Below are 14,581 nucleotides of genomic sequence, written 5' to 3'. Positions count from 1 at the left end.
GTGAGTTAAAGTTGAGTTAACTTGCCGGATTCTTGTCATCAGGTCCCAAAGGGTGAAAAAAATAGTTGTAGGTCCTGAATGGTGAAAAACCTGATAGTTTGGGTCCTCTTTGTACCCTTAACTCTCATTATAACATACACTATATCATTATAACATATACTATATCACTTTAACATACACTATACCACTGTAACATACACTATATCATTTTAATATACACTATATCATTTTAACATACACTATATCATTTTAACATATACACTATATCATTTTAACATATACACTATATCATTTTAACATACACTATATCATTTTAACATACACTATATCATATCAATATACACTATCATAAACTCACGTGATATGGATCGGGTGCACACTAATTAGTGTGCACCGGGTTCATATTAGTTTTTTTATATGATAAGAACATGATATGGTAAAAAGGAGAAAAAAATCCAAATAAGGAATAAAGCAGAAGAAGAAAGATTTTTTGGAAACACACTTAAAAAAAAGAGGGAAGATCTTTAGAAAACGGAGGGAGTATTTGTCACCAAAAAAGAAACGGAGGAAGTATTAGGTTAGTGCCTTTTGGTGTATAGTAGTGCACAGATTATCATTGTGAAATTTAAACAATCTCAAGAATTACGTTAAGTTCTACTAAGGTCTTTGTCCAAAAAAACAAAAAAAAATTTAATACGCCTAATAAATTTAAATAAGTGCGGATAAATTATACTTTTTGTGTTCTTTTTATTGTAATAATGAGTTTTTACATTATTTAGTCACCATCCTTTCACTATTTATCGTGATTTTTATGTAAGGAAAAATATAGTCGATCTTGTTAGATTCGTTTTGATATAATTTTCAAAATATCAAATATGCACGCAAGAAACTGGGCCACGTGACACTCTCCCTAAGGTGTTTTAGTTCATGTAATCCATGTACAATAAAAAAATTAGAAAATTGCATAGTATAAGGTTTGATCCCAAGACCTCAAGTATATTTACTAAAGTCTTAACCACTAGACTAAGTTATATTATTTAGTGTTATTATCATAAAGTATTATATTAATAAATGAAATTTTCTTACCTGGGGCATAGCCCGGACTTAATAGATAGTTATTATAATAAAAAAATGGAGAAAGTAATTTATAGTGGATTAGTATAAATGGATATTAGGTAAATAATTAGATTATGCACCATCTAATAACCTTTCCTACTATTTGTCATCTTTAAAAAAAAGATTGGGTGGTGTTGATCAATCATAATAATTAGCTAATGACCAACTAAAGAATCGAATCAAAGACAGCTCAATCATAGGAAAACACATGGATAAGTTACAACTGAAGCAAATACTCCTACTCCATTATTTTATGGATAAGCTTTAAATTATGAAGATCTTCCACCGTTAGAAAGTGTAAATGCAACTGAAAACTATCTATCTAGACGACACATCATTACTCATTAGTACTAAGGAAACAAAGCTGTAAATAGGAGAGAGAAAACGACTAATATGCTCCATCTTTTTTTTTAATGTATTTTAAGTGGACAGCTGCTTTCAGGCCGAATTATATAGAGGCCCTGTGCGATCTCGTATTTGAAGAATTCAATAATGTAATAGCTCATCCATACTTCACATAATCATATTATAAAAAAAAGGAAAAAGCTAAATGCAGCCCTAAGGGCTGCATATAAGAAGCTAAAAATGGAAAAAACAAGCATTAACTGATCATTTATTACATAAATTAATGCAAACTTTTGTCATAAATTTACAACTAAATTCCATTTTAAGCAATGTATTTATGTCTTATATGCAGCCCTTACGGCTGCATATAGCATAACCCAAAAAAAAATAGTCCAAATAAGTAGATAAACTTTTTCTTTTTACTACTTGAACTTTCTCTATTTTGGGGCCCTCACAATTAAGGGGTCCTGTTCCATGGAACATGTTGAACATGCTAAAAACCGCCCCTGGCTGCTTTCATTAGTTAAAGATTAGAATATGCGAGTTTGGTGTTTTTGCCTCGTTGTGGCTGGAAAGATAGTAGAGTAGGAAAAGTAAGAAAACGGCTGCAGTGTTTTGCAAGAATATCTTACATAGCTGGTACTACTGGTAGCATTGTTGTAACTTGGCTTTAAAGACTTTGTGTCCATTTTTTTTGCCCACATCTATATAAATCTACTAAAAGGCGTCATTAAATAAGGAATAGTATCACGTGATGCTTTTTTTAAAAGAGTTTTATTTTATTTAATCCATGTTTAATTAAAAAAAATAGAAATTATATAGTATAGACTTTGATCTTGTAACCTCAAATTCATATAAAAAGGATATACGGTAAACAAACATTTTGTGAGTTGAGATTTTGGCCATGGAGAGTGACATGCTTATCTCTGTCAACTTGTTACTTGTCAAGTAATTGTACCATGTGAGTGGCTTATGTAGGTATAACGACTATACTGCGATTATATGCAAGTTAGAACATGATGCAAATTGCAAGCTACCTGCTAATTGTAAATCTGCAACGTCATATACTCATATTTATGCATGATTGATCTATAATGGTATAAAAAATGCCAAAGCTAAGGCCTTGACCCAACTCGAGGACTCGACCCGAACCCAATTCGAAATAAGCGGGTTTGCATTGAAGTTTTCGACCCGTTTAACCAAATAGGTCAATCTGAACCGGGCTTGGAAAATAATCGGTTTAGATTCGGGTTGAAAATTTCAACCCAGAAATAACCCGCCTAACTCGTTTAAATTAATTGTACAGCCACACTCACGAAAAGAGTGAGTGTGAGAAAGAGAAAGTGGGAAGAAATTAAAAAACTCATAAATTAGCCTACTTCATATAATTGAAAATGAAAGTCATTGTTGCAGCTTCAAGTACTAATGGAAGAAGGGACATGGAGAATATACAAAAATACAAAATAAATTATTAATAAAAGTTACTGGAACTGAATGCGCCCAATTAATTATATATTTTTTTCTTACATAATTCTCACCATAGAGAATTTCCCACTATTCTTAAATCTCGGAAGAAATTTTTAAAAATTAAGTTAAATGGATCGGGTTCATGTCAACTACTCGTTTATAAACAGGTTGGGTTCGAGTTGGAATTTCTTACCTGTTTAGACCGACTGGGTTAAGATTTGGGAATACTGACGTATTTATGTAAACAGGTCGACCTAAATTTGACCCAAATCCGACCCGACTTGATTGTCAGCCCTGACCCCAAAGCCCGCTATACAATTAAGACAACCTATTGCATAAGTACATGACAACCAACATTTCTAAATATTTGAGAGTATCACATAAAACAATATAATCTAAATTAGTTCATAGCAATGATTTATGTATTATTACCTCTCTGTTTATATATATAAACTCCCTCCTTTTCTTTTTAATTGTTACACTTTGATATTTTACACTATTCATAAATTTCACTTTGACCATCGTTTGTGCATGATTTATACGCGGATGAAATTATAGTCATGTGAGATCTTGTTAGATTTATCATAACATGTATTTTATTAATATGTACTTTTTATAATTTTTACAAATACAAAATTAAAGATATATGTCCTCAAAATTTTATATTGGCATGCGTGGAAAGTGTAAGTGTATAGATTAAAATGAAACGGAGCGAGTATATACTAGTTTTTTAAGCACGCAATGCGTGCGACGACATTTTTTTCATTGTGTTATTTCGTAATGTCGAGTAGCTAGTTTTACATGCACGCAATACATGCAGCGACAACTCATTATAATAGTTTAAGTTGGAAGTTTTTTTTGTTGTTCAACTTATTAAAAGTTATTTTTAGCAAAAATAAGTTAAGTTAAGTTCTTGATCTAACTTTATTATCATTTTTGTAATTGACTTACATGAATTAAAATTATATAAACCCATTAAATTGATCCTTTTTTTTACATGACTATAATATTATAGAAGTATATTGCTGATTTTTTTTTTTTATTTTGGCACTCTTTCCTTCGGTGGAAGATTTTGATATTTTTAAATGAATTTGTTATCTTTGTTTTTCTATAAAATTTTTTAGTCTTTTCTTTTTTTAACCTAAAATTTTAAGTTATTCTTGTAGTTTCTAAACTTAGCAAATATTTTTATTGATTGATTACCCATTATTTTTTTAAAAGTTTAAACAAAATTGATGTAATTAAAGAAGTAAGGGTAATATAGTCATTTAATAAGGGAACACCATGCCTCCCCCTTCACTTATAAAATAGATATATAAGACATTTCTCTTTAGACATTTTAAAAATACATTATTCTAATGCAATTTGTTAGGACGCGTTTTGCTATACATCTAAAAAAAAAAATCCAGGTTGATCGAATCTAATTAAGTCTAACCATGATGTAATATAAGGTAAAATCAGGACTAATAAGATTGTATAAGCTTAGTTAAGATAAGAATATTACTTGATATCTTTACCAATTACTTGATATCTGTATCTCGAGAGAGGATTTCGTGCAACCCACACTCAAGTATAGTGTTGGACTATCTCTTTTTTGGAAGCGATTACACGTCTAGAAGATTCATCAAACATCGTATTCATCTTTGTGACTCTTGTTCTACTGTTTTTCTTTAAGAAAAATTACAATAAAAACTGAGTATCTTTCTTTTAAGGGTAGGATGAATGTTCCTTGCACAAATAAGGGAAAATTGGGGATCCTGCTTTCTAGCTAGAAAAACGACGGATGCGAGACCCCCATTTGCGTCGGATATGGGTCTGACGCCACCGGTCTCGATGCAAATTAAGGAGAGATGATTTGCGTCGTATCAAAAAACGACGCAGATGTTAAGCTATTTGCGTCGAACATAACTGAAGTCCGACGCACATTACCCTTGAGCCCGATATGGATGAACACCACCAACACCATTTTGCATCGCATGGTTAACGACGTGCGACGCAAATCAGGTAAATTTTATTTAAGAAAAAGGGATTTGTGTCGCATCTTTAGCTACGTGGGACGCAAATCAGGAAAAATTTACTATAAAAAAATGAATCTGCGTCGCATGTTCCTTTAGATGCGATGCAAATCGACAATTTTTATTTTTTTTAAAAAAGAATCAAAGATCAACCATCCAACTTCCTTTGCGAATCACAACTCCACAATAATTATTCATTCCATTGTTGCGTCAATTTTACAACTTGTATACAACTTGACTTCAATCAAACTCATTCTTTCTCAATATAACAAAGATTAAGCATAAATTCAGTAGCAAACTAAAATAAAAAAGTTGAACCATGAATAAGAAACTGACATTATCCTTGAATTTCTAGAATTTTTCGAAGAACATTAAAATTAATTACAAAATTACAAAATCACAAAAATTCAAAAAAGAAAAAAAGTGAGATGAGAAGGATGCTACGAATCCATGCCTCTTTTATAAGATCTCGACCATCATTGAGCTTGAATAGTTGTGGGTTCAACAAATCCAGCTTTAACTTCTTCGAAAACATACTTTGAAGTTGAGAATAACATAAGTTAAAGCAAAAAAATCAAAATATGAAAAAATCAAAATTATTTTTAAATTAAGCAAGTTTTTCAGAAAAGTGATACGAACTCTTTTCGATAAGATTCCGTCAATGGAGGTGGTAGCATAGTCATCGAAAGAAGCATAGGTGAGGAAAGAGGGAGGAATTGAGGGTGAAGACGAGAGAGAGAGAGAGATATTTGAGTTTTAGTGAAGAGAAAAATGGAGTGAAATTGAGGAAGAGAGTGAGATCCCTCATCGAAGAAATAGAGAAGGATACTTGGAAAGCTGACATCAGAGAAACAAGGAGTGAGATCCCCCATCGATTGTGATATCTGTCGTCGATTGATAATAAGCCACCTCTTCATCAGTCATGGCGGCAATAAAGGGGATTTCAAAAGGCAATAGAGCGAGGGTTAGAGAAGCATAGAGAGGGAAGGAGAGAGAGTGACGGCTGTTAAAGGAATTGTTGGTAAGCTAAGGGTTTTATTTTGATAGTGGGCCTCATGACAAATGTGCGTCGCACGGACTTACCTGGTCCGACGTAAACCGGATCCTAAGTAAGTCCCTAATACAATTTACACGAAACTCATTTGCGTCGAATGTGGTTCAAGATCCAACGCAAATCGTTGAATACAGCTATATGCTTTAATCGGTTATCATGGTTTGCTTTAATTGGTTATCGTTGAAACTCATTGAATTGCCTTCGACGCAAAATTGGTTATCACGATTTGCGTCAAACATTGACTGGGGTCCAACGTACATGATACTCGCATCCATATGCTTTAATTTTTTGCGTCGAATGTATGATACATCCGACGCATATAAAACGTTGGACGTCATGTATGTGCGACGCAAATAATGATTCTGCATCGATTCACCTATTGTGCAACGCAATTTAGGAGACGTAAATTAATATTTTTCTATAGAGAAAAAACTAAAACCTTAACCCAAGAATAAAAGGAAGATTTCCAACCAATTAAACTGATTCTTGAGATAAAAGCTATCTGGTGGCATGATCAAGTAAAACAATGTACAGGCGTACAGCTGTACAATTATGATATACTATTAAACTTAATCTGATAGAAAAAGATATCTACACATATATGGAGAGAATATATTGTAATATGAATAATTTGTTGTTCTCCACAATACAAGCACATATATGTCTTATTCAGACTTTTTTTTCAGCGTCCTAAAAATTCAGAAATATGCATAAAAGTTCATTATATCCATATACCTACACTTGTTTTTTGATATTTTCTTATCCAGATTTGATTGGTTATTATGTAGGGCAAAGGTGACAATAATTTCAGGACCAAAGAACCTGGTAGACCATGTGCAACCTTACCTGTTCTGGAGCTCAAGCTTTGAGATCAGCACAACTTTCCATAAAATGTTTAATTCATCACCATCCAAATTAAATCAATACATCCCACCAAAAAATATATTCCCTACATTTCAAAATATTTTTCCTATTTTAATTTCGATCCCGCTAACGGATGTCTCGGAACGCTAGATAAAAAGTATATTATTATACTTAATTACTCAAATTTATACAAAATAATACTCCCTCCGTCCCATAATATAGTGCTCGTTTCTTTTTTACACGGTCTCCAAGACGTAACTTTGACCTTTAATATTTCAATTCCGTATTAATAAAAAAATATAAAAAGTTGATATTATGAAACTACACATTGAGACGAATCTAACAAGATCGCACATGAATATGTTTTTTTATATATACAAATGGGAATATTCAGTCAAAGATTTTAAAGTTTGACCTACCAAAAATGAAGTAGGCACTATTTTTTTTTTGATTGAGAAATTAAGTCAGCCCAAGGGCTAACCCATACCAAGGCTACTAGCCTTGTAGGAACTACCAGCACATTGGCTGGTAAAGCATGCAAAGCATGCTAAAGAAATACCCCAACATAATGCTGGGGGTAAGGATCGAACCCCTGACCTCAAGGATCAGAGGGGAATGATCTACCACATGAGCTAGCTCCTCATCCTTAATGAAGTAGGCACTATATTATGGGACGGAGGGAGTAGAATAATATATAGTTCCAATGCAAAACTTTAATGTTTTTCAAAAGGAAAGGGGAAAACATTTAATTCCAATAAACATTGAAATGCATTGCATTGGAATTATACATTATTATGTTATTTTACATAAATAGGAGTAAGTAAGTAGAACAATATATTTCTTATCTAGCGTCCCGGGACGCCCGTTAGCTTTTGCCTTTTAATTTTAGATGTCATAAAATATAATTATTGTTTTTATATCTAAGTCCACATTTTTCTGTAATTTGCTTCTTGACATTAACTTTTTGCTTTGTTTATTCAATTCAAGTGTTACAATTACTACTCTTTCGCCAATTATTTTCCATTCTCTCACCTAAATTCATCCTTTTTTATAAAATATTTACTTAAATAAACAAATTATGTTTACTACTCCTTTTAAATTCTACTTACCTTAATTTCGGTGAAAAAATAGAATCAATAAGTATACTATTAAACGGAGGGAGTAAAAAACAAAACCTCTACAACTTGTCATCCCAAAATTCCAAAACCAAGTTAGAGGCTTAAAACTAATTCTTAAAAAAATTGATGTAGACAATCTTAAAGGTTCTTTAAAAATATAAAATTCTTCCTCCATTTAAAAAGTTATTTTTTTATATTGAGATGAATTATAAAAAGTTGGTATTAAAAAAATATACATTAATATGAATCTAACAAGATTTCATATGTCTATATTTTTGCTAAAATATAATCACTAAAGACAATTAAAGTGTAATATGTAAATAGCAAAAATCATGCAAATAATATACACTCCATCTATACTATATTTGCTATCCAAAATATTTTTATTCTTATATAGAGTTGATAATTATATTCATGTTTTAATTAGTGATATATTAATTATTTTATATACATTTTAATAATTTTAGGTAGGAAAAAGTGATTCGGAAGAAAAGTAGGTTGGACAAAAAATATGGTAAAATATATTTGGACTCTTATACATAAAAAAATTAATAGTTGTAAATGTATTTAAAAAAAAATTATAAGCTGATTTTTTTTTTACTTCAAACCAAAACAATCTTATACTCCCTCCGTTTCCTAAAGATCTTCCCACTTACTGTTCCTACAGATACCACGGAAAATCAAGTTGTGTGGGGCATGGTGTGAGTAAAGTAGGAGAGAGAAAGGGGTTAATATAAATAAACAAATAAAAAGGGGTTAAAGTAGGAGAGAGAAGGGAGTAAAATTGAATTAATAATGTAATGGTGGACCATATGATAGTGACATGAGAGGGTAAATAGGGAAATTTGTTTTGCCAAATAAGGAATAAACGGAAAGAGGGAAGATCTTTTGGAAACACCCTTAAACGGAAAGAGGGAAGATCTTTAGGAAACGGAGGGAGTACAAAACAAAAAAAAACAGCAACAAAGGATAGGAGTTAGCTCAAGTGGGTAGAGTGCTCCCCCTTGGCTCCTGAGGTCAGGGGTTCGATTCTTACCCTCATCATTATGGTGTTGGTGTTTCTTGCAAGCTAGTTCATTCGTTGCTATGTAAGCCATCCAAGGCCTAATTGGTACATTTTAAACTAACCAACTCTAAGGACCGATAACGATAACCCCAATAATAAAACTAAGTAAAGTTCGTTCTACTTTTTACTAGACCAACAAAATCCACCTATTATGCTCTAAAGGATTGCATATAAAAACTAAGAAAAATAAAAATTAATGGAAAACAATAAATGAAGGAATCAAAATTGAGACATAAAAATTATCTGGTACCTTCACCTTGTTAACCTCTCCTTTGTCCTTAACAATATGAGCTTTCCAGTTCTGTGACAACCCATTTTTATTCATGTGCTTTCTCTCTCCTCTTTCACTTAAAATAAAGCCTGCTACACATTTTCACAAATCTTCTTTCTTTTTTGAATCTTTCCTCTTCAAAAAGTTGCCAACTTTAGGTAGTAGAAGTAGAAGATGAAGAAGAAAAACAATGTTGGGTACTTATTTTTAGTCATTTTATTACTTGGGTTATGTTTATTTTTCTGTAATATTGCATATTCTCAAGAAGAAGATGATGTTTCAGTTATGTTAGCTTTAAAAAAGAGCTTAAACCCACCTGTATCTCTTGGATGGTCCGACCCAGATCCATGCAAATGGAGTCATGTAGTTTGTTCTGAGGAAAAAAAGGTGACCCGAATTCAAATTGGGCACCAAAATCTTGAAGGTAATCTTCCTCCTAATCTTTCTTTACTTACTTCACTTGAAAGATTAGAACTTCAATGGAATAATATTTCAGGTCCAATTCCTAGTTTAAATGGGTTGAATTCATTGCAAGTTATAATGCTTAGTAATAATCAATTTAGTTCAATTCCAAGTGATTTCTTTGATGGGTTATCTTCACTTCAGTCTGTTGATCTTGATAATAATCCTTTACAAGGGTGGGAAATTCCTGAATCTTTAAAAAGTGCTTCAACTCTTCAGAATTTTTCTGCTACTTCTGCTAATATAACAGGGAAAATACCTGATTTTTTCGGGCCGGATTCGTTTCCGGGTATGGTTAATTTGAGGTTGAGTTTCAATAGTTTGGAAGGTGAGTTGCCTAGGAGTTTTGATGGGTTTCAAATTCAATCATTGTGGGTTAATGGGCAGAAAAGTGAGGGTAAGCTTCATGGGAGGATTGATGTGATTCAGAATATGACTTCATTGAAGGAAGTTTGGTTGCATCAGAATGCATTTACTGGTCCTTTGCCTGATTTTTCGGGTTTGAAGGATCTTCAGGTTTTGAGCCTCAGAGATAATAAGTTTATTGGAGTTGTACCTATGTCTTTGATGAATTTGGAGTCTCTGGCTGTTGTGAATTTGACTAATAACTTGCTTCAAGGGCCGAACCCGGTGTTTAAAAGCTCGGTTGCTGTGGATTCGACTGAAAATACGAATAGTTTTTGTTTGCCAAAACCTGGGGATTGCAGCCCTCAAGTGAATACTTTGCTTTCGGTTGCGAGATACATGGATTATCCAGCTAGGCTTGCTCAATACTGGAAGGGAAATGATGTTTGTGCTGATTGGTTTGGTATCACTTGTAGTAATGGTAATGTTACTACTGTTAATTTGGAGAAAATGGATCTTAATGGAACTATTTCTCCTGATTTTGCATCCCTTAAGTCGCTGCAAAGGCTTATTCTTGCAAATAATAATCTCACTGGTACCATTCCACAAGAGCTTACTACTCTGCCATCTCTTACTGAAGTAGATGTGTCAAACAATCAGCTTTACGGAAAAATCCCCTCTTTCAAGAAGAACCTAAAGTTACTTACTCACGGTAATCCTGACATTGGGAAGGATGAGAGTGAGGTCAAACATGGTCGAGGGATATCGTTACCCCCAGGCTCAGTTGAGGGAAATAGTGATGATTCTGGTAAAAAATCTAAACTTTCCACTGGTGTGATTGTAGCTATATGTGTTGTTGGAGGTGTTCTCTTTTTGCTTCTATGTGGTGTCTTGGGATTTTGTCTCTTCAAAAAGAAGCAAAACAAGTTTAGGAGGGTTCAAAGTCCGAATGCAATGGTAGTTCATCCCCGTCACTCAGGATCTGATAACGACAGTGTTAAGATTACAGTTGCTGGATCAAGTGTTAGTGTAGGAGCGGTTAGTGAGAGCCACACTCTTCCATCCAGTGACACCGGTGGTATCCAAATGGGTGATGCCGGAAACATGGTTATTTCCATCCAGGTCCTCAAAAATGTGACAAATAATTTCAGTGAGGATAATATTTTGGGACGAGGAGGATTTGGAACGGTATATAAAGGGGAATTACATGATGGGACAAAGATAGCCGTGAAGAGAATGGAGTCTGGGGTGATTGCAGGAAAAGGGCTGAACGAATTCAAGTCTGAAATAGCAGTTTTGACCAAGGTCAGACATAGGCATTTGGTCGCGCTTCTTGGATATTGTTTGGATGGCAATGAGAAGCTTCTAGTATACGAGTACATGCCTCAAGGACCATTGAGTAGGCATATATTCAATTGGGCTGAGGAAGGTTTAAAACCTCTTGAATGGTCTAGAAGGTTGAGCATTGCCTTGGATGTGGCTAGAGGTGTTGAGTATCTCCATACTTTGGCTCATCAAAGCTTCATCCACCGAGACCTAAAACCTTCTAATATTCTTCTCGGGGATGATATGAGAGCAAAAGTTGCTGATTTCGGCCTTGTACGTCTGGCACCAGAAGGCAAGGCCTCAGTTGAAACAAGGATTGCTGGTACCTTCGGATACTTGGCACCAGAATATGCAGGTACCTTCTTAAATATATTCATTTGTATTTGTTCCACATCGTCTTTTATGTTCTTTTCATTTGTGGATCTATGACAGCACTATTGACTATTGAGTTTGTAGCTCTTACGAAGAAAGAAGTAATTAAATGAACAAGCTAAAATTTTTAACTGCAAATCTGTAATTTACCGGTGAAGATCTATGGCTCTTTGCCAAACTATTTACCTTGGGAGACTCTCTATTATTCAGTTCCACATAAAGTATTATCAAGGTTATGCACATAAATAGAGGAATAGCTAGCTTTTGGATTAGTGATTAACTTTGAGAAGTAATATTGCATCAAATTTTTGACAAAAAAGTTATAGTACATTGATATTTTAAGTGAAACGACAAAAAATAAGTAGTATAGATATGGTATGATAATATGGAATGGAGGGAGTGGTCGAATTTCTGATTTTTATGGTTTGCAATTATTGCAATTACTACCTTATTTGGAGAGTTCCCATGCTAAAGCAAGATGTGCATATTTCTTGGAGATCCAAAGAACATTCGTACATCATGTAGAGAAGCCAAATACTATTGATAAAAGATGTAACATGACTGGTTGACTGCTCTTCGCAATAATATCAAAAGAAGAAAAGAATCAACTTAATCTTGACATGGTGCAAAAGTTGCTCATCCGAATCATTCTTGATACGTTGCTTTGTTTTTGGCTTTCCTATAATTAACATTGGAATTGACCATTCTGTTACTTATTGGAATTTGCTACAGTAACTGGACGAGTTACCACTAAAGTGGATGTCTTCAGCTTTGGGGTAGTCCTAATGGAGTTGATCACCGGAAGGAAAGCTTTAGATGAGACACAGCCAGAGGAAAGCATGCACCTAGTTACATGGTTCAAGCGTATGCACATCAACAAAGAAACCTTCCGCAAGGCCATTGACCCTGCCATGGACCTTGACGAAGAAACCCTTGCCAGCGTCAGCACTGTTGCCGAGCTTGCAGGCCACTGTTGCGCGAGGGAGCCATATCAAAGGCCAGACATGGGCCATGTTGTCAATGTCTTATCTTCTTTTGTGGAGCTTTGGAAACCATCAGAAGCTAGCTTGGATGATTGTTATGGTATCGATCTTGATATGTCTTTACCACAGGCCTTAAAGAGATGGAAGGCTTCTGAAACTGAAGGTACGAGTCAGGCGGAATCTTCTTCGTCCTCCTTTGTTGAAAACACGCAAACTAGTATGGTAGCTCGGCCTTATGGTTTTGCCGATTCCTTCACTTCAGCAGACGGAAGATGAGAGTTGAGAAAATGAATGAAGATTGATCAGGTTGAAATCAAAGTTGCTGGTTTGTTCTGTTGTTCATTACACTCTGAAATGTGTATTGTTTTGTAAACTCTTGTTTTTTTTTTACTTTAGATGTATATGTCATAGCTCTTTTGATTCTTCTTTTTGTTCCTTTTGGTTTTCATCTTGGGATGAATCTTTCATGTAACTTGTGAATTGTGAGTGGGGGAGAAAGTTGGGGAGAGGAGACCTTTCATCATGTCTCAAATTTTTCGCTAGGATTTAAGGGTTCAAATATTGATTAGATTGCAGTTGAAGGTGTGGATTTCTTCATCAAATGATTCTTTCTTTTGTTCAATCTCCTTGAAAAGATTGGATTCTGAGTTTAGACCTTGTAGACATTTGACTTTTTTTCTTTTCTTCAAATGACACAAATTCAATCTACTTGCAATACTATTTTTTTTGGATATTCTTTATTTCTATTTTTCTCCTTATCACATGGATCAACTTTTCCTTTCCCTTTCGCTCGCCTCACCTAAATTGGTGCCTGTCGCAAGTAAATTAAAACGGAACAAGTATATTCCTTCCTATTCACACTCTCCTCTCCATACCTACAAGTATACAAGCCTACCACTATGCTCTATTGCTATATTCATTCAATCTTCACCTCTTATTCCCCTTCCCCAAAACAAACTTTAAAAGTGACAACCTAATGCACAAGGTATTAACAGTTGTACCTTTTGTTTTGGTGAATTGACAAATACTTCCTCCGTTTTTTTATAGATGCTACATTTCCCTTAAATGGAAATGTCATAATAGATGCTACATACCATAAATGGATTCCTTTTCACCATAAAAATCTTAAAATACTATTAAAAAGTTGGTGGTCCCCACCTTCTCTTTTAAAATACTCATACTTTTTCTTTAACAAATGGTTTTTTATTCAAAAAGTGGTGGTCCCCTACTTTCTCTCTCTACCTTTCTTAAAAACCCTCCACTTTCTCTATGTAGCATGAATAAAAACACGGAGGAAGTAAGTCTTCTCCACGTGATTTTCTCTCTATTCAAAGATTTCCACGCATGTTTATCTTTATTCTTTTTTCTTTACGTTGACATAATTATACACTGCACATTTTATTTTGTTGTATTGTTATTGTCGTCTTAACAGCAATTACTTGATATTATTTCCTCCACAAATGGAGTTACGTGCTTAATTCTTCCAATCCAAAACAGCTCTTCTAAGGCTGGAAGCTTAAAAACTTCACTAGTCAATAGTCATACACTCATGCCTCAGCTGTATTGAGTATGACATATCGTTTACATGATCCAAGTATATACAACAAAGTGAGATGCTAATGACTATTCGTTTATATGATCAAAATTGAGTAGAGTACTCATATCATATACTACTAGATAAGATAAAGCCTCATCATGTAACACCATGTGGGAGCTCCACTCGTGTCTTCAATAACAGCTAACAAGCATGATGAAGCATCAGCTTCCATGAAGCAAT

At 33.9% G+C, this 14,581-nt stretch overlaps 1 protein-coding gene across 2 annotated transcripts; it reads left to right on the top strand.

The window, feature by feature from the left end:
- Nucleotides 1-9,239: 9,239 nt before the first annotated feature.
- On the top strand, nt 9,240-13,535 carry LOC104904008 (receptor protein kinase TMK1). 2 transcript variants are annotated; one of them, XM_048635862.2, is made up of 3 exons: nt 9,240-9,513; nt 9,600-11,804; nt 12,554-13,535. In XM_048635862.2, exons 1-3 carry the CDS (start codon nt 9,507-9,509, stop codon nt 13,078-13,080), a joined length of 2,739 nt encoding a protein of 912 aa, XP_048491819.1. In that variant the 5' UTR covers nt 9,240-9,506; the 3' UTR covers nt 13,081-13,535. The 2 variants fall into 2 exon arrangements, with proteins under 2 accessions (XP_048491819.1, XP_010690479.2); XM_010692177.4 differs by having other exon boundaries at nt 9,240-11,804.
- Nucleotides 13,536-14,581: the final 1,046 nt, after the last annotated feature.

The sequence above is a fragment of the Beta vulgaris genome, chromosome 9, assembly GCF_026745355.1.
Source record: "Beta vulgaris subsp. vulgaris cultivar EL10 chromosome 9, EL10.2, whole genome shotgun sequence".
Taxonomy (NCBI): domain Eukaryota; kingdom Viridiplantae; phylum Streptophyta; class Magnoliopsida; order Caryophyllales; family Amaranthaceae; genus Beta; species Beta vulgaris.
Note: the sequence above shows the minus strand (reverse complement) of the source record. Positions and strands in the feature narration are given on the sequence as shown.